General features: G+C 40.1%; 1 protein-coding gene across 2 annotated transcripts in view; it reads left to right on the top strand.

Annotated features, from left to right (window-relative positions):
- The window catches only part of BPIFC (BPI fold containing family C), a 36,489-nt gene extending 20,976 nt beyond the window's left edge, over window positions 1–15,513 (top strand). The window contains exons 9-16 of one of the 2 annotated variants that reach the window (XM_072655848.1): window positions 976–1,152; window positions 2,988–3,041; window positions 5,002–5,172; window positions 6,275–6,342; window positions 8,957–8,999; window positions 11,983–12,046; window positions 13,321–13,397; window positions 15,067–15,513. In XM_072655848.1, the coding sequence (XP_072511949.1) occupies window positions 976–1,152; window positions 2,988–3,041; window positions 5,002–5,172; window positions 6,275–6,342; window positions 8,957–8,999; window positions 11,983–12,046; window positions 13,321–13,397; window positions 15,067–15,072 (660 nt within the window). In that variant the 3' untranslated portion in view covers window positions 15,073–15,513. Of the gene's footprint in view, window positions 1–975; window positions 1,153–2,987; window positions 3,042–5,001; window positions 5,173–6,274; window positions 6,343–8,956; window positions 9,000–11,982; window positions 12,047–13,320; window positions 13,398–15,037 lie in introns of both variants that reach the window. The other variant, XM_072655847.1, reaches the window with a different exon arrangement.
- Window positions 15,514–21,162: the final 5,649 nt, after the last annotated feature.

Here is a 21,162-nt window from a genome sequence, read left to right as displayed (position 1 = left end):
AGAGGGAGGCTGATGACTTTGTGCAACTTTGCCTCCCTTAAATCTGATTCATGGACAAGTCATCATCCCATGATGTCATTGATCCGCTTCAAAAACAAGAAGCAGCTTTCATTAATTGTGGCAAAGTAATTCATTCTTGTTCTAGGGCTAATTATCATTGTTTAAAAAGTACCATTCCTGACCCAATAGTCATTAGGTTTGGGTTGTTTCCACATACCCCCAACTCCCCATACTCAATTTTACCACACTTCTAGGTTTTTTCTTGCCCTAACTTTTAACACTCCTGCTCCCTGGTTGCCATACTCTAAGGGAGAAGGAATGATCCAAATACTGCCTCTGGTACTTATTAATTGTTCAAGTCTGGACAAGTCGTATAACCTCTTTGAGCCTCAGTTTGTTCATCTGTAAAGTGGGCATGTTAGTATCTACTTTAGATGTTTTTGGTAGACTCAGACACTTACTAGTCATGTGACCCTAGGCAAGTCACTTAGCATCTCTCAGCCTTTGTCTTCTCACTTATAAAATAGAAATTAATAATAGCACCTATCTCTCGGGGTTGTTGTGAGGTGTTTTATAAACCTTAAAGTTTAATGTAAATGCTAGCTATTGGTTTTTTTGTGGTTTATTGTACTAGATCTATGATTTCATCTATGAAGGGAGCTCCCAGTGAGGAACTTTCTCTATTATTTAAAAAATGAATTTGCATCTCCTAGTCTTAGATCGCTTAGAGCACCAAAAGGGTAAGGGACTTACCCAAGGTCACACAGACTTATATGGGACTTAAACTCAGGTCTCCTTGTCTCCAAGGCTATGACTCTATCCACTCACCCACCCTGCCTCCAGGATCAGATGATATGATGTATGTAAATTGCTTTGTTGATTTTGAAGAACTATATGCATGGATGTATATCAGTTATTGCTATGATGACTTAGTTTTTCACAAAGCATATTGATTGTTCCTTTTTCTCCCCATAGGGCACATTCTACCAAGTGGGAAATCTTACTGACCCTCCCTTCCAACCTGTTCCATTCACACTTCCAGACCGCAGTGACTCGATGCTTTACATTGGAATCTCAGAGTATTTCCTTAAGTCAGCCTCATTCACTTATTTCATAACTGGGGCTTTCAATATCACCCTATCTACGCAAGAGGTAAGAGGCACAGTGCCTACTTTGTTGTGCACTGGTTAGGTCACATCCTGGGACTTTTTATCCTGCACTAACCTTGAGAAACTGCTGTCCTGTCTCCATCAACTGGTCTCCCCAGCTGCTAGTACCTTCCCATCCCTTATTACTTTCTATATGGAGAGAGAGAGAGAGAGAGAGAGAGAGAGAGAGAGAGAGAGAGAGAGAGAGAGAAAGAGAGAGAGTGGATATATATGGATATATATCATATTGTGTATATATTTGTGTTTGTATGTGTATATATGTATGCATGTATATGTTTGTGTTTGTACATGTATATAAAGAGGGCTGGACCTGCAATCAGAAATGCTCATCTTCCTGAGTTCAAACCTGACCTCAGACACTTAGTAACTGAATGACCCTGGGCAAGTCCCTTCACCCTATTTCCCTCAGTCTCCTCATCTGTAAAATGAGCTGGAGAAAGAAATGGCAAACCACTGCAGTATACTTGCCAAGAAAACTCCAAATGGGGTCATAAAGAGTTAGACATGACTGAAATGACTGAATAACAAAAAAAATGTATGTATATATGTGTGTATATGTAACCATACATACATATTATTGTATATATTTTGTTGTTGATATACATTAGGTAGATAGAGATATGTAGCTATAGATAGAGATATGCTTCTTGACTTTACCATTAAAATATAGGTACTTTGAGGACAGGGATTCTTTTCCTTTTCTCTGTATCCCCAGCACTTAGCACAGTGACCAGCACACATTAAGCACTTACTAAATACTAGCTGATTGGTTAATTAATAAATACCAGCTAATTGACCAAGCTAGAATGATAACAATGAAAACACTGGTCTTTGTTACTGTATTTGGCCTTTAGATGATGCTGAGTTTCTTGGATAGTATTCTGGATTGGTTCTTAAGAATGGAATGGATCTCACCATGTGACCAACCTCTTACATCCCCAAACATTCCTACCTGCTATTAGCTGGAATTACTTAATCAATAGTAATTGATAAGAGAGCAGACAAATCATCTTGAACCATGTTGGTTTAAAACTCATGTGTAACTATGAGTCCTATGATACAGTCCATCCCCACCAATCCCCACTCCCAGCAGCCCTAATACCGCCACACACTTTTTATAAATCAGTGGCAATAATAGAATACTTATCCTTTTAAAATATTCCTGTATGATTTTTTTGTAAGAAACAATAATAACCGGCATTTTCATAGTGCTTTAAGGTTTGTATAGCTTTGTAAACATATTACCTTACTTGATCTTCATGACTACCCTCTAAGGTAGGCTCTGTTATTATTCCAATTCTACAGGTGAGGATGTTGAGGTTGCTAAAGTTTATGTGAAAATTCTCTGAGAAGTTTAATGCACTATACATACATATATATATATATATATATATACATACATACACACACTTGCATAGATCTGTATTGTTATTTGTCATTGAGTCATTTTTTTCAGTCATTTCTGATTCTTCTAGACCCTCCTTGGGATTTTCTTGGCAACATGGCTTGCCATTTCCTTCTCCAGCTCATTTTACAGCTGAACAAACTGAGGCAAACAGGGTAAAGTGATTTGCCTTGATTGGTACAACTAGGAAGTATCAGAAGCAAGATATGAACTCAAGTTTTCCTGATTGTCCTAGTCCAGTGCTCTTAACCACTGCACCAACTAGCTGCCTCTAAGATGTATATGCTACAACTCTCCTTCTTGGAGATGCTTTTGCATCATAAAAGTGATAATAAACTCAGCATTTTCCCTTGAAGGAAAAGGAGATGAGAAATTAACACAAGGTTGACTTGACTTCTCCATTTCTTTTCCAGCTATCCAAGCATCTAATTCAAAACCCCCAGGGCATTGGGAGTTTGTTTTCTCAGGTGAGTGATCCAAGTTCTGTTTCTTGATCACAGGTCTCAGGATGGAGAGTTGTTGTTTTTCATCTTTCATTTTTGAAGAGGCTCATTGACATCACTGGGTCATGTCTAGCTAGCAGGGACCTCAGAAATTATAGGACCATGGGATCACAGATTTAGAGGTGAACAGAATCTTCAAGGTCAATGAGTTCAAACCCATGTTATAGAGGAGGAAGCGGAGGTCCAAAGAAGTTCAGAATCAATCTGTCTTCAAGTTAATGTCATTAAGTCAAAGACCCCAGACTTAAGTCCATAGCTTCTGACTTCCAATATATCATTCTTTCCAGTATACTCCTACTACTTCCTTGGTCTCATTTTAGCCACTTCACATGAGTTTTTTTGCTCTGTAGATTTTCAGGAGGTCTAATTTTATGACGACAATATTAAGAATCATGTCATTCAGAGGAAACTGACCATTATTGGGTGAACTCTAGTGAGCCAATGGAGATTTCCGAGCAGAGAAGTAACATAACTAGACCAAAACCATAAAAACAGAGTCTCATGGTCTTACAAAGAATGGATCTGAGTGGCAACATGGTAGGGATGGGAAGGTCCTGTAACAAAATTCTTGCTAAGTGAGTGGCAATGAGGACCCAAAGTGATGTGATAGAAGAAGGAACTGAGAAAAGGATGTGGTCATGAAAGAACCAGAATAAGGCTTGAACTGCTTCACTTTGAGAGGTAAAGAAAAAGAAGGAATCTGACTTCATTCTAAAGCTTTGAAATTGGGATACTGGGTGAAGAGCAACCATACAGACAAATAATAAATTCAAAGGGAAGAGCAGGTTGAGGGGGAAGGACAATGAATTCCCTTTGAGACAAGTTTAAGGTGACAGTGTAGGGGTATTTGAGGTATTTGTATTCAAGGTATTTGACTATCTCACTATAAGTTCCCCAAATAAGTTATTTATTCTTCCCTTAAGGGCTCAACTTGGTTCAAAATCATTTGAATGAATAAGCAGAGAGGAAATTTTGTCTGTATTTGTGAATTTTGCCAAGATGATATTCAACTGAATATTATGTGTTGATAGGGGCAGCTAGGTGCAGTGGATAGAGCACCAGTGCAGGAGTCAGGAGGGCCTGAGTTCAAATCTCACTTCAGACATTTGACACTCACTAGCTGGGTGACTTTGGGAAAGTCACTTAACCCCAATTGCCTCATCCTGAGTCATCTCCAGTCATCCTGATGAATATCTGGTCACTGGATTCAGATGACTGGAGGAGAGTCATTCCTCACTCAAAAAACAAAGTCAAGTGCAAGTCATGTCATCATTTCTCTGATAACATGGTCTTCTTTGGCAATGAAGGACAAATACACACATGTGTCCATAATATCTGCCTTCACAGGTCTAGCACAGGCAAAGCAGATGTGCATATTACAAAAGGCATTTTAATTTTAGCAAAGTCGTTTTCATTTCTGGCACCAAGGAATTATCTTCATTTCTTATAAACCAGTCTATAGAAGTATAGTGGATAGGATACTGGACTTGACATCAAGAAAACCTGAGTTCAGATCCTTCCTTGGGCACTTAACTAGCTATATGACCCTAGGCAAATGACTTAATCTTTCTCACCGTCAGTTTACTCATCTCTGAAATGGGGATAACAGTTCCTACCTAACATGGTTGTTGTGAGAATCAAATGAGATGGTGTGTGTAAAGAATTCTGTAAACTTTAAATATTAGGAATCATTATTCTTATTGCCTAAAATTTGATGATCATCAAAGATCACCCCAATCTAAGCCTGTAGAGGCAGTGTAGAGAAGTGAGCAAATAACTGAAAGAATTGTTTTAACGGTATTTAATTGTTCAAATTGACTAATTTCAATGTTCATAGTTACTAAGCAAGTCTCATTGGTTTGGTTTGGATTCTCATTATTTTCCTATTACTTGACTCCATCTGTCTCTTCTTGAATTTGAACAGATTGCAGAACTATATATAATGTCCCAGCCCCTGATGATGAGGGTTCTGATCACTGAACCCCCAGAGGTCCATCTGGAACCGAACAATTTTACCCTCAACATTCCTGGTTCTGTTGTGATGCTGACCAAACCTAAAAATGCCACTGAGGAACCTATAGTCTCCATGGATTTTGTAAGTAACCAGAACAAAGGAGGTGAATTCAACTCATAGACCCCCAAATAGCTTTTATTCAATGGGGCACTGGCCACATACTTCCCAAGTGCCTGGAAATATTTGTGGTTTGTATCTGGGACCTGTTGAGGTCTTCCTTCCTGATGGACAGGAAAGACAACAAAAAGGTAGATACCCATCAAATTGGTGGACGATAATTTGGAAATGCAAAGAAACTCAATCCTAACAAGGATACAGAGAAATAAGTACATTCATTGAAACCTGTGAAATTTTTTGGAGAACATTATGGCACCACACTGGGACAGCTAGGTGGCACAGAGGAGAGTAACGGGTGTGGAGTCAGGAAGACCTGAGTTCAAATCTAGCCTCAGACACTTACTAGCTGTGTGACCCTATCACTTAATGCCATTTGGCTCAGTTTCCCCATCTGTAAAATAAGCGGGAGAAGGAAATGGCAATCTTTGCTAAGAAAATCCTAAATGGAGTCATGGAAAATTCGACATGACTTAACATTGGACATGATATAACAAAAAATTAAATGCTGTTATTTTTATATAGTATTATATTTTTTCCAATTACATGTTAAAACAATTTTTAAAACTTTTTTTTAAGTTTTGAGTTCCAAATTCTTTCCCTCCCTCCCTCCCTTCCCTCCCCCCTTCCTGAGATGGTCTGCAATCTGATATAGGTTATACATGTACAATCATATAAAACATTTCCACAAACAGGGAGAAAATATTATTTCTCTCTTCCTCAGGGTAAGCTTGATCATATGATCACCAAGTACTGTTCATTATTTTTAATTAGTTAATTATTTTTAAATAAATTTTTTAATTTTTTAACAAAACAGTTTACCTTTTTTAAAAGATAATTGAGAGGGAGAAAGGAAGTGTGATGAAAACAGGTAAGAACTGTCTTCCCTCCCCCCAGCCCCATGAAAGTTGGTACCTTTTCAAATCCATTCCTTAGAAAGAAGATTTCTTGAGCTAGATTATTTTCAAGACAATGGAGTTTCTGCATTTTCAGTTATAGAAGATGATTGTGTTCAAATCTGAAATGACATTCACTCAGGCTAGTAACCAAAGCATCTGGTCTTCTGCAGGTGGCCAGCACCAGCGTTGGCCTGGCTATTTTGGGACAAAAGTTGGTCTGCTCCTTGTCTCTGAACAGGTAAGATCAATTGGGTTTAATTGACTACTTTTAGGCAAAATCAGCCTTAGGACAGCAGGTGAAAAATCATTTTTCCTGTAGGAAATGAGTTACTTTTTTCTTAATGGAGCAGGGAAACTCAGCAGACAGGAGAAACCAGATAATGACTTGAAACGCTGGGTTGGTTCTGGGGTGTCTCTCTGTGCTCCTCTCTCCAGGGAGCGGCTCATACTGAATGGTTTCTTACCTTTTTTATGACTCAAGATTATAACCTTTTAAGAGGCTGTGTGTAGAATGACAGGCAAGATCTGAAACCAACAAGAACAGGACTAGAATCCTGCTTTACTTTACTAGCTGTGTGACAGGGCAGCTGGAGGGCACCACAGGGCACATAGCGCTAAGAAGATTCATCTTCCTGAGTTCAAACCCTGCCTCAGACACTTACTGTCTGTGTGACCCTGGACAAGTCACTTGACCCTGTTTGCCTCAGTTTCCTCATCTGTAAAATGAGGTGGATAGGCACCAAGTTTCCTTCCAGCTCCACATCTGTAATGCTAGGCTTGGTCACTCTGGTAAAATCGCCTCTTTCCTTCACACCATACAAGTGTAGACAGATAAACATCTGTCAACAGAGGCATTTTATAGAACAAATAAGGGAGGGCAAACCAGTTAGGTCAGAAAGTGGCTGGCACAGTGTCTCTTTGGAGCAGAAACTTTCACAAAGGTGGAACAGGCAGAGTGCCTTATCTCTGCTTTACTAAGCAACCTGCTGAGCCAAGCTGTGGGTGGCAGTTGGGACCTAAAGTCAGCTCAAATGCCTTCTGGAGAGCCAGTTGTTACATTTTCATTTGTGAGCATGTACACCTGAGAAATAAGTAACACTACAAATCAGGGCTCGGTTTAGTGTTTATTGTTTAGATTTTAAGAAAGTGATGAAGAAAATACTAATGATACACATTAAACTTAAAACTATGTCTAGGGTACATCCCCTCCTCCCCCCTTCAGGGAGTCACTTGTTAAACATTTACCAGCACACTCATGGATAAGCGTCTTCCCCAAGACCACTCAGGGAAATCCCAGGTCACAATGTCATAAAGGATCACGGGCACTGGGCTAATGGTCAGATGACAAGCAACACTTAGTAGCTGTGAGACTTTGCGGAGACCATTTTACACCTTGGTTTCCTCATCTGTAAAATGGGGATTACAATATTTGCAGCATTTTCCTCAGTAGTTTGATCAGAGGTGGAGGGAATATTGGTAAAATTTGGAGCATTTAGTAAATGAGAAGGTTGTGGCTTTAGTGGTCTACTTGGTTTAGTTTAGATTTGCATGAATCTAATAGTGAGGGCTATTTGATGGGGAAGAGTGTGATCACAGTCCTCTTCTATTCAATCAACCATTAATTATGTATTATATGTCAGGAATTGTTAGGTGCTATAAATAAAAGGGCAAAAATGAATAGTCCTTGTCCTTGAAGGTCTTACGTTCCATCAGAAGAAACAACACATACACATAAACTTTGCATGGGCTCACGGTTCTGTCTTCTGCACTACCTAGTGTGTGTATGTGTGTGTGTGCCTGTGTATGTATGTGTGTATGTGCCTGTGTGTATGTGTGTATATGCATGTGTCTGTGTGTATGTGTGTGTGTACTCACATTAGTGATCAAGAAGTCACCAGTCTTTGTTGGTGAAGAGAGCTTCCATGCCAGTAATTTCCTACATGATGCAGAAAAAAACCAGTCTCCAAGACACAGCAGCTCAGGTAAGGACTCTAGTTGGAACCAGGAGCTAGAGTCAGGGAAGCTCCATAGGTCTGCTGAGCCATAGCTGGCAGAGGCCAGAGGACCCAGAGCCACCAACAACCTTGGCTCTCATGATGGGGAGACATGCTTTCATGGTTACAAGTTGCATGTGACAGGGGGCCACACATATAGTTCTATGAAAGAGTAAATAAGCTTAGAGGGATGAGCCTGGGAAACCTAGGGGTCAATTGTCACATCCTTCCTATGGAAAATATACTGTGGCCTGCCACTAACCCAGCACCAAGCGCGCAGTGCTTCATAAATGTTACAGAATCATTGATTTAGAACTGCAAGGGACCTTTGCAGAGGAGGAGAAGGTGGAATGAAGAAATTAAGTGACTTGACTAAGGTCTCACAGAAAGTGAAGATTCACAAGATCCCAAGATCATAGCTTCATAGCTGGAAGAGATGTTAGGGGCCATCCAATCCACATCCTTCATTTAATCAATGAGGAAAGAGAATTGCCCAAAGTCACACAGATAATGAGTCAGGATTTGAAGCCAGGTCTCACAACTCCAAATACATCATTCTTTTCCAAATGCCTTTTGTTGTCCACTAAATAAAAGTTGGTTGAATGGATGAGTGAATGGATGGATAAATGAATGAATGAATGTTGGATGAACTTACAAAAGAACTTTTTGAACCAACATGGGTAAGTTGAGGACTTCCCCCAGCATTTCCCAAAAGGGCAAATTTAATGGTAGAAGATGTTTCTACCTCTCTGTTCTTGCTAGTAGGTTGTTTTCTTGGGGTTTTTTTGACATTTTGAAATTTAAATAGTTCTTCTTATGTTTTTTTCAAAACTACTTTCTGAATTTCTTTCCCTCCAGGTTTCGTCTCTCTGGGCCAGAGTCTAATCGTAGTTCCATTGAGGTAAGATTTAAGAACCTCAGGTCTTAGAGAAGGTGCCTGAGCCGCTTCCCCACCTGCTGACTTGCTGCCTTTTTGTCTGGATGATTATATTTTCTGCATCCAAATGGCTCTTTTTCTTTTCTGCTCCCCAAATCTTTCTCTCTTGCTGTTCTTCCACCCACCAGGCTAATTTGCTCTTTACAAAAGAGACTTACGCTGCCATTCAGGGAAATCTATGCAAGGACTTTTGAAACAGAACATTGAGAAGGTTTTAAAAACTCGACAGGATGTAGGAGAAGCAGTTGTTCTCAAAGATTTCAAAGACCTTTAAAAAACGGTTTTAAGCTAAGCTTCTGGAGTTAAATTTATGCCCCAGAATCCTAAAGGAAGGGGACAAATGGCCATTGTAGGTCAATATTGATTATACTTGCCCTTCGAGGCTTTTGAGCCAGCTTCCTGGAGTTACCTGGAACATGGTGACCCAAGCTCTGGGTATATGGATGCCCCTGTGAGGTCAGGTATCCACCTCTCCCCAGCAGTTTCGTTGCTTTATATCTCTTATCCCTGTAGCTGGAAGAAGATCCAATGATCAAAGTAACAACCCAGAAGCCACTCTAGAGCTCAGTGGTACCAGCTAGAAGAGCAAATTCTTAGGTTGGGTTGGGTTTTTGATTGGACCATAGGCTCATTAGTTTGGATGACTAAAAGTCCAGCTATTAAAATATACCCAATTATATACCTAGTAGGAACAGCTAGGTGATTCATCTTTCTGAGTTCAAATGTAGCCACTTACTGGCTGTGTGACCCTAGTCAAGTCATTGAAGCCTGTTTGCATCAATTTCCTCATCTGTCAAATAAACTGGAAAAGGAAATAGCCAAACCATTTCAGTTTCTTTGCCAAGAAAGCCCAAAAGGTCACAAAGAGTCAGACACAACTAAAAAACAACTGAATAATAAAGATTTTAATATTATGACAATAGCCTCTTAATAACTTAATAATTTCACAGCATCCAAATCAAAAGTTAAATTTTCCAATGATAAAATTACATTATCCTCAATAGTATTCCTTATGTAATGTTTTCCCAAAATTCATAATACAAGAAAAAAATGTGAGGGGGGGTGTAGTTGAAGCTAAGTGTGTGTGTTTGTCCTTCATTGCCAAAGAAGACCATACCATCAGAGAAATAATGACATGACTTGCACTTGACTTTGTTTTGAGGGAGGGCTATGCAGGTCACCAGCCTCACTTCCCCTCCAGAGCCATCTGAATCCAGTGACCAGATATTCATCAGGATTCCTGGAGATGACCCAGGATGAGACAGTTGGGGCTAAGTGACTTGCCCAAGGTCACACAGCTAGTGAATGTCAAGCGTCTGAGGTGAGATTTGAACTCAGGTCCTCCTGACTCTAGGGCTGATGCTCTATCCTGTACACCACCTAGCTGCCCCTGCAAGAAAATTTAAAAACATAATGAAAATATACTTCAGTGAGCAACTTCAACTATTGATATAGATGGGCCTTTTCTCTTCAAACTAAAGCCTTAAAGAATTGCCCAGGTCCCTAAAAAGTAGAGTGACTTACCTAGGGTCACACACTCCATTTCTGCCAGAAATAGAACTTGGACCTAGGTCTTCCTGACTGCAAGGCCATCTCCTCATCCACTATGACATCTGCCTCTTCACTTGCCCAGCCCCAGTCATAGGGGCTATTTTGTAGAGTCAGCATCACTAGGTAATAGTGGGACCATCACGGGACTGAAGAAAGAGACAGCAGCTCAGTTAAGAACTCTAGCTGAAGGCAGAAGCTAAAAACTAGAGGAAGCCTAGAGCCCTGTGCCATTTGGCAATTACTCGAGAACCAGGGGTTCTCACACTTCTTTCTTACTCATCCCCATATCAGTCTCATGTAACATCAAAGCAGCCACTTCAAGCATTCCAGTGAAATGGGAACAGGGCTGGATGTGGTGGCCACAGCACTAGGTATCAGCCACCAGGATATCAGGCAATGACTGCTTTAGGACAGGGAGAGGAAGAGCCTAAGTTACAGGTTAGAGGACTAACTGGGAAGTAGCCAGAGAGTCCTCTAAGAAGGAGGCATTCTCAGTCCCAGAAGCAGGTAATACCAGCTGGGGTGGATAGATGCCTGATTAGAACCCCAGGTATAGACACGTAGTGGGGAGGACAAGCCCGACTGTCCCAGAGGAACACAGGTAGACTTCTGTCCTACAGAGATGGATGATTCCTGATTAAATTCCTGAAAGAGAGGAATTAAAACTGATCAAGGCTTCAAACTTTCTTCTCACTGAGCTTAAATGTCTTGCCCAGGGTAACACAGCCAGAGGTCTTCCTGCCTCTGAAGACCAGCTTTCTATCTACTTCAATTCTATCACAAACCATCCCTTCTTCAGGCTTCTGACGGACACTATGGGTGGACAGACTGTTCTATATAGCATTTCGTTGCTGTTCAGTCATTTTCAAATTCTTCATAACCCTATTTGGGGTTTTCTTAACAAGGATACTGGAGTGGTTTGTCATTGCCTTCTCCAGCTCATTTTCTGGATGAGGAAACTGAGACAAATAATGCCTAAATGACCTACCCAAGGTCACACAGCTAGGAAGTGTCTGAGGCTAGATTTAAACTCAGGAAGATGTCTTCCTAACTCTAGACCCAGCACTCTATCCCCTGCACCCTCTAGCTGCCCTCTCATTCTTAAAATAGTATTATAGCTTTAGAGCAGAAAGAAACCTTAGTGTCCTTCAAGGCTAACCACTACCCCCTCCCCATTTTACATATAAGGATACTATAGCATAGAGAGGCAGAAAAACTTGTATCTGGGCCAATATTTGAACTCAGGTCTTCCTGACTCCCAGGCCAGTGCTCTCATCGGCTATGCATTCATCTTTACCCGGATCAGAACTGAGCAAAGATGAAGACTTGTTTGTACTCCATCAGAATTTCTTGGTCTACCAGCTTTCTGCTTATGTGACTTGGTCCTTTGTTTCAGGTCCTGAGATTTGAGAACATTTTCTCCTCAATCCTTCACTTTGGCATCTTCCCATTGGCCAATGGTAAGTTAGAGATGCCACAAGGTTCTTTAATGATTAGGGCATCTTGGGCATCTTGATTCCTGGGGATCAGTAAAGCATTTGGGAATATTTTCTACTTTCCATCCTAAGTGCTTGCTGAGGCACTGATATTAACCTAGCCCAGAATAGTAGCAATCAGCATAGGGGTTCTTAATCTTTTCTGTGTCATGGTCCCCTTTGGCAGACTGGTGAAACTTATGTACCCCTTCTTAGAATAATTTTTTAAAATTCATAATGGACGGAAGTGCTAAATTTCAGTTAGAAGGTAGTGAAAATATTTTCTTCACACCAAAATTCACAAACCCCCTGAAACCTATCCACAGACCCCTTTGAAATCAGAGGTCTGTGGTTATTAACCCTGAGATTAACAGTTAATCACAATTTGATTATGAAATGAATTATGGATTAAATCCAGTCTTCTCTAATACTAGTAACTTTATTGGTACTCTCCAGAAGAAGGGTGAGGTCCATAGCTGACTTAGGGGAGACTGAAAAAATTCTTACCATCTTTTGAGGAAAAATTCTATTTTAGATCCACAGGAAGGTAGATGCTCCTCCTGTCCTACAGAGCTCTGTTGAGAGGGTGAAATCTCGGCGGCCATCCATGCAAGAACCAGAATTCATGGGTTAGATTGGCAAACTCAGTTTCAGTGATTGCCAATCTTGGTCCTTCAACTGGCACACAATTGCTCAGCAATTTGCAACTATGGAGCATTCATTCAAATTGTTCATCGTTTTAAAGAATGAGATGTTCTCAGAGCTTATGAGTCTGCGCCTCGGCAAAATGTAAATTGTGCTTTTAAGAGAGAATAGCAAGTTGTCAGATTTTCTTTCCTGTTGCCCAGATGTGCAAAATTGCAGACGTTTTCAGTTAAGTATATAGTGGATCAGTTTAGAAAAGCTGGGGAAGTGTTGATTCAAGAGAATTAAAAAAAAAAGAAACACCAGAAAGCCCACCTCTTCACAGAGGTGATGGACTTGGGGTGCTGACTGAGTCACATGTTTTTGGACATGGCCAATGTCAAAATCTGTTTTGCTTGACTGTCCATATTTGTAACAGGGATTTTGTTTTCCTTGTTTTCTCAATGGGGCTGTAAGGAACATGGGAAGGAGAGAAGGCAGATCTGAAAATAATATCAAATTAGAAAATCAATTAAAAATAAAAAAACAAGATTAAAAGACAAATGTTTGCAAAGCAAACATTTATACACCTGTGCATCTCTGAAGTTATTTTCATATGTTATTTGGTTTTTTAGCCAGGTTACAGCAAGGTTTCTCACTGCCTAACCCACATCAGATCTCTCTTGTCAAGTCTGACATTGAAGTTCACAAGGTAAGAAGGTGATTCCACTGCTATGCCATCTTTTATGGCAGAATCATAGATTTATCCTAAAGCCCCAGAGGTCATCTTGTCCAAGTGATACATGAAAGCTGAAGTCCTTTTTCAACATTCTGAATACCACCCCTGCTACTTCAGTCCTTGGGACCTTTGGCAAGTCTCTTGACTTCTCTGGGTCTCAGTTTCCTCATGTATAAAATGGGTGAAATGGATTAGATGACTTCCAAAGTCCCAATCTTTGATCCTATGATCCCAGACGATGGGTTGTCCAATCTCCATTTCAACATCATGACACAATGGAAAGGGGATTGATTTCAAGTCAGAGGACATGGGTTCAAATCACAGCTCTTGCTTTGTGACCTTGGTCAAATTAACCTCTCTGGGCCTCACTTTCCTCATCTGTAAAAGGAAGAAGTTAGCCTGGAGGATCTCTGAGGTCCATTCAAGCTCAAGGTCTATAATCCTACCTGCATATGTCGCCTAACCTCCATGGGCCTCAGTTTCTTCATGTGAAAAATTACTCCCTGTTATCTCTAAATCTATGTCCATACAACTTCCATTAACAGGAACTGCTTCCTTCCTTCCACTTTGGAACAAATCTGATTTTTAACAAGTTTTTTCCTCATATTGAACCAAACTCTGTCCCCCTATAACTTCAACTCATTGATCAGTCCTAGTTCAAATGAAGAAATAAAAGCCTAATCCATATCCTGAGTAACAACTTTTCAAATAATCAAAGACAATTGATACTAGCTGTTCAACCCTGGACCACTCACTCACCCTCTCTGAAGTGGAACTTCTTCTTCTGTAAAGGGAGGTTGTTGGACTAGTCCCAGGATTCTTAGTTTTTCTCTGTGTGTCCTGACCCTCTTTGGCCAGGCTATTGAAGCCTATGGAGCTCTCCTCAGAATAATGGTCTAAATTGGTAAAATAAAATACATAGGATGGTAGTGGTTTAAATAGAACTGGTTTCCTTTGTAACCTTATGTATTATATTTTACAAAATACGTAAAAATTGACAAAATCTGTATTTTTAAGTTCATAGACTTTTGCTGAAGAGCCCCTGGACCATCTCTAAGGACTCTGCATACTTGGACATTCTATAGTTCATGGGATCAAAGGGTTCGAGCTGGAAAGGACTTCAGATGCCCCCTAGTCTAACGTCCTGCTCCATCATTTTATAGGAAAGGAAATTGGGAGTGAAAGACATGAGACAATGGTTCACCCAACATGCAACACACAGCTAGTAACATCTCCGGTGGAATCTGAAGCTAGCTAGGTCTTCCCCATTCCAAGCTCAGCTCTTGTATCAGCGGCCAATTTGGCAGTCCATCTGTTGCCATCTCGTGGTTGAATCTCTTCACTGCACGGCACAAGGATGGTAAATTTCTGAGATTCAAATCATCAGCTGAGAGTCCCTGAATCTAGAAAGGACCCCAGAGGTCATTTTACAGATGAGAAAACTGAGGCAGATGTTAATTGACTTGGCTAGGGTCAAACAGCTAGTAAGTGCCTGAGGCAATTAGGTCTTCCTAACTGCAGGTGCAGCACACAGTGTTTAGAAAATAGTAGGATCTTACTAAGTCCTTTCTTGGTTGGTTGATGAATGATCTGTAAATGCCTTTCCCCTTCAGGGTTTCCTTCTGATTTCTACTGACCTCAGGTATGACCCTTTGTGGAAGAAGGAGCATTTTGGAGACTAGAAAGGTCAGAACACCTCCGAGGATGCTGATAGCACATCCTGCCTGGCTCCTGGATTGAATGCTCTTAATAGGAAGAGGAGACAAATGATTTCCTAACCCCAACCAAGACAACTTCACACCCAAGGCTGGAAGACAAAGGAAACATGGCATTGAGAACTGAAGTGGTTTTGGGAGGACTTGAAATGGTGCTTGTATGTATGTATGGCTGTGTGTACTGAGTGCATGTAGATGTCACTTGCTGGGGCCACAAGGCAGGTTTATAAGATGGGTACAGAGGATGAAAAAGTCTTGGGAATCCGTCTGGGATCTACATGGCTGCCTTTGCTTCATCCCCACAGCATTCAAGGTTTTATGTTTTGTACTTCATATTTTATTCTCCCTTTATTTAAATAAAATCTCTCCTCCCCATTCATATGGTCCCACCTATCTTGCTTTGGGAAAGGGGGGCAATTGGCATGGGGCTGAATGTTCAGTTTCACATGGTGCAGAATTTGGGAGGATGAACCAGTTTCCAGGCTGGCCTGACTTTGCTTTTTAAAATGTTTAAGTGGGAAATATCAGCTTTAGAATCAAATACAGAAGCTGTGATCTTCTAAAAGATTTGGCCCTGGTGACTTTTATCAAGTCATGTGGTCTAGTGGAAAGTGTGCTGGACTTGGAGTCAGGAAGACCTGGGTTCAAATCCTGCTGCAAACATTGGCTGTGTGACCATGGACAAGTCACATAATCTACGTGCCTCAGGGTTCTTCATCTGTAAAAGGAGAAGGTCAGACAAGATGACATCTGAGGTTCCTTCCAACTCTAAATCAGTGATTCTAAGTCAAAAAGACTTGACTTGGGTTTACCCAGTGACCAAAATGAATGTCAGACCCAAGGAACAAACCTTAAAAATGATTCCTATATATGCTGACAAATTTGTCTGTCCATCAGTCACTTTGATTATCTTGTAATGGAATATTACAATGTTATAAGAACAAACGAATATGATGACTACAGAGAAGCCTGGCGGTATGAACTGATGCAAGGTGAAATGGATGGAACCAGGAAAATAACACATATGGTGATGACTAAATGACTGTTGAGGTCTGAACCAGCTCTAAGTCTACCCTGGGCCTCAGTTTCCTGATCTGTCAAGTGCTAACATTGGATTAGTTGCCCTCTGCAGTCTTTTTCCAGGTCTAGGTCAAGTATCCTATGATTGTCTACGAACAACAACCAACAAAGTTGAATGCTTGTGAAATAATAATGACCAAGCTTGGCGTCAAGCTTGTGAAGACACATGCAGAAGTGCCTCTGACACCCCCTCTATCTTACTTCTTTGCTGAGGTAGGAGATTATGAGTGTAAAACCCTAGATATAATGTCCAACTATTTCCAATCAATTGGTTAGTTTTGCTTAACAGTTTTTTCTTTTCTTTCTTTTTTTAAAATAAGGGATACCTCTCTGGCTGAAGGAAGGGAAAGTATTGGTAGGTATAGGTGATAAAAAAAGACAGTATTAAAATTTATTTTAAAAAAAATCATCTAACTAGGTGCAGAAAGCACCAGACATTCTCAGTTCAATTCAATGAGCATTTATTAAGCACCTACAATTCCTAAAAGGGCAGCTAGGTGGTGCAGTGGATAGAGCACCAGTGCAGGAGTCAGGAGGACCTGAGTTCAAATCTCACCTCAGACACTTGACACTCACTAGCTGTGTGACCTTGGGTAAGTCACTTAACCCCAATTGCCTCATCCTGGGTCATCTCCAGTCATCTTGATGAATATCTGGTCACTGGATTCAGATGGCTCTGGAGGAGAAGTGAGGCTGGTAACCTGCACAGCCCTCCCTCACTCAAAACAAAGTCAAGTGCAAGTCATGTCATCATTTCTCTGATATGGCATGGTCTTCTTCGGCAATGAAGGATGAATACACGCACAATTCCTAAAACACCCTATCAAGAATTAATGATACAAGGAAAAAGGCAGAAACAATCCCTGACCTCAAAGAGTTTGTAGAGGAAAAGAGGAAAGAATAATTTGTACACAAATGAGTAAAAAATAAGATATATAAAAATAAATATATAGTAATTTGATGGGGGAGGGGGGAGACACTGACAACTGGCAGAAGACTCTGGGACTATGCTCAGCCTACTTGAGCTGAGCCTTGAAGGGCATTAGGTGTTCCAAGAAGCAGAGGACAGGAGGTTTAATATTCCAAGCTGACAAGTCAGGGCTCTGATGGAGGAAGCAGAGCCTCAACTAGTGGGGGGGAAAGGGGGAGGGATGAGCGTGTGCGTATGTGTGTGTGTGTGTGTGTGTGTGTGTGTGTGTGTGTGCATGTGTGTGACAGAAAAACTGAGGAGAACAACATGAACCAGGCACAGCCCACCTCCCTGCTTGTTTAGTATTAGAGCTTTTCACCTTTTGTGGGCTACATTCTTGCTAGGCTAGAAGAACAAACTTTCCTTGTCTTCTTATCAAAGGTTAAAGAAAAAAATGTTCTAGCAATTGCTGGTAAGGCAGGTTGGGTAATCGATGCCCACTTTCACTCAGATTCTGTAATTCTGTGAATAGATAGCTAAAATCAAACAAATAACTCAAATAGCGTTAAGCCCCTGCTATGAGCACAGCATTTAACTACTGTGGTATGGCAAACATACAGAACACTGTTTCTTTCCTCAAGGAAACTGTCACAACCTCTTTGTCTCCATTACCTTACCTGTAAAATGGGAATAATAAGATTATCTCGCTCCCAGAGTAATTATGGGAACAAAATGAGATAATATCAATTTACAAACCTTAAAATGCTATTTAAATACTTGTCATCACCATCATTGTCATCATTATCTTCCTCATCATCATCCTCAAATGAAAGTTACAGGAGTTCTGAAGTCAGTTTGAGGGCCAAGAAGGGGGTCAGGAAGGGCTTAGTCAAATCAAGTCAGGAAATACTTCTTAACTATATACAATCAGGAGAGGACTGAGAGAGAGGACACTTTTCCTTTCTCTAGGTGTTCTTCTCTCTCCTCCCCCCACCCTCACTAGTTGGAAAGTCTGTCTAGACTGGGCCTATTCTCTCATTTAAAAAAATCCTTTTTCTCATTTATCTGGTAAGTAACGTGGAAATCAAGTTCGCTCATTTGTCAGTTTCCTTCTATGGCCCAGAGGAAAGACCCCACCCCCCCAGGTGGAATCAAAGAACCTGAATTCCAATTCTTATTCTGTTACTCACTGGCTATGTGACCTTGGACAAGTTCGTCATCTTTAAGGAATTAATTTCTTATTTATCCTAAAATAAGGAACTGCTCTTTTCAATCAATTATCCAATAAAAAAATTACTTACCAAGTGCCTGATATAGGCCAGACTGTGCTAGCTGCTAAGAGAGCAAATACAAAGAATGAAACCTCTACTTACAAATAGTTACTAAGTACAAATTTAAGTAGAAATTTACGATGATACAGCATATGGATGCATTTATGTATGCATATATATATGTATTATGTGTACATAGATGTATATGTAGAGAACAAAAAGAAGTAAGTGCAACATAGTTACAAGGAACTTAGGGAGGGAGAGGGAGGGGGGCTCAGATTCTGTCTTTGTGGAGAAGATGCTCCAGCTGTGACTAGTGGAAAGTGTTTCAGAGGCAAGGTGGCTGTGCTTTCCATGACTCAGTCATTAGTAAGCTATTTCCAGGGAATATGCTTCCTAAGGTGGTTTGTTGAGGGAACATCTGTTGTGTCAACAAGGAAGGGATCAATAAATTTTGAAAACTTAAAAGTGCTAAAAAAAAACAAACCCTATTTCTTTGTCAAGAATGAAAAATTAAACTATTTATGGAATATAATTTAAAAATAAAATCCCCAAACTATAAAAAGATGGATAGATGAGAGATAGAGGTAAAGATATATAGATGGATAGACAGATGGACAGACAGATGGATAGATTGATAGATAGATAGATAGATAGATAGATAGATAGATAGATAGATAGATAGACAGACAATACTTACATACATGCTTGGATAGATAGATACATAGATAGATAGATAGATAGATAGATAGATAGATAGATAGATAGATAGATAGATAGATGGATGGATGGATGGATGGATGGATGGATGGATGGATGGATGGATGAATAGATGGATAGACAGATACTATTCTATTACACAGGTAATAAACGGTAGCATAATGGGTAAGATTCAAACTCAAATCTAACTCCAAATCCAGAGCTCTTTCCACTCAGCCAGTCAATAATATTTATAAAGTGCTTGTGGTATGCTAGGTATTATGGTTACAAATACAACACTAAGACAATTCCTGTCCTCAGAGAACTTATATTCTACTGGAAAGCTTACATTCTACTGAATCAATCAGCTAATCAATAAACATTTATTAAGTCCCTATCAGGCCCTATGTTAAGCACTAGAGATACAAAAAAAGGCAAAAGATAGTCCCTTCCCTCAGGAAGTTTATAATGTAATGGGGGTTGGGGGATGGATAACATGCAAATAAATATGTACAAACAAGCTATATAGAGAAAAAGTAGGAAATAATTAGCAAAGGGAAGGAACTGGAATTCAGAGGGGTTGGAGAAGGCATCCTATCAAAGGTAGGATTCTAGTTGGGGTTGAAGGAAGCCAGGGAGGTCAGGAAGTGGAGACTCGGAGGAGGGGCAGCATTCCAGGCATGGCGGAACAGGCAGAGAAAATGCTCAGAGCCAAGAGATGAAGTCATTTGTTCATGGAGCAGCCAGGAGGATCACAGAGTCACTGGAGAGAAGGAGGAAGGTGTGAAGAGATGGGAAAAGTAGGAGGGACAAGCTAATGGAGGGATTTAATGCCAAACAGAGGATTTTCTATTTGATCCTGGAGATGATAGGGAGACACTGGTACTTATTAAACTGGTGGAAGGGAGTGTCATAATTGCTTTGGAGGCTGAATAAAGGATGCATTGAACTGGGGAGAGATCTGAGGCAGTCAGACCCACCAGCAGGCTGTGGAAATAAGACTTAGATTCTACCTGTCTTCATAAGACCAGCCTGCACATAGCATTTAAGATACACTTTCTAGAGGCAGGGAGGTGGTACAGTGAATGAAGCACCTGCCCTAGAGTCAGGAGGACCTGAGTTCAAATTCAACCCCAGACATTTGACACTTACTAGCTGTGTGACCTTGGGCAAGTCACTTAACCCCAATTGTCCTACCTTCTCCCCCTCCAAAAAGATAAAAGATATACTTTCTGGACAAGTCATTTCAACTCTGTTTGCCTCAGTAGCCTCACCCTATAAATAGGAATAATAATAGCACCTACCTGCGATCATGAAATGAGATTATATATTTTAGCTCTTAGTGAAACTTAACTTGCTACAAGTTATTTCCTATTATTTTGTTATTAATGTTATTGCCATTTTATTATTACTAATATAATTTATTATTATTAAATTATTAATATATGTATCATGTATATTATATGTAATTATATAATATTCTATTATTAATAATACCATTTATATTATCAGTTTAGGCATATAAACATGACTGTCACTATTAATGGTGGTGCGTAATTATCAATATTGTTATGTTGCTGTAAGAGTCATGTCCAACTCTTCATGACCCCATTTAGGGTTTTCTTAGCAGAGATACTGGAGTGGTTGGCCATTTCCTTCTCCAGATCATTTTACAAATGAGGAAACTGAGGCAAACAAAGGTAAGTGACTTGCCCAGGGTCACACAGCTAGAAAGTGTCTGAGGCCAGATTTGAACTCAGGAAGATGAGTCTTCTTGACTCCATACCTGTGCCACCCAGTTGCCCAGGTAATACTGTTATAACTATTACAATATTGATGTTATTAATAACATTGTTACTGTTACTAATATTATTGTCATAAGAGTTTAGTTTCTATTTTGTTCAGTTGTGGAGTGCAAGTGAGAGAGAGATAAAAATGCTTGTTAATTGAAGAAAATATTTTTGGAGAAAAGAATGTTTAGGGATGACCGATAAAATAACATAACAAGGATGAAATTTGTTACAGTTTAGCAGATAAGAGGTAAATTGTTAATGATGTAACTT

This window comes from Notamacropus eugenii, chromosome 3, assembly GCF_028372415.1.
Source record: "Notamacropus eugenii isolate mMacEug1 chromosome 3, mMacEug1.pri_v2, whole genome shotgun sequence".
Classification (NCBI taxonomy): Eukaryota; Metazoa; Chordata; class Mammalia; order Diprotodontia; family Macropodidae; genus Notamacropus; species Notamacropus eugenii.
The sequence above is the reverse complement of the archived record's forward strand: the minus strand, read 5'-3'. Positions and strand labels throughout refer to the sequence as shown.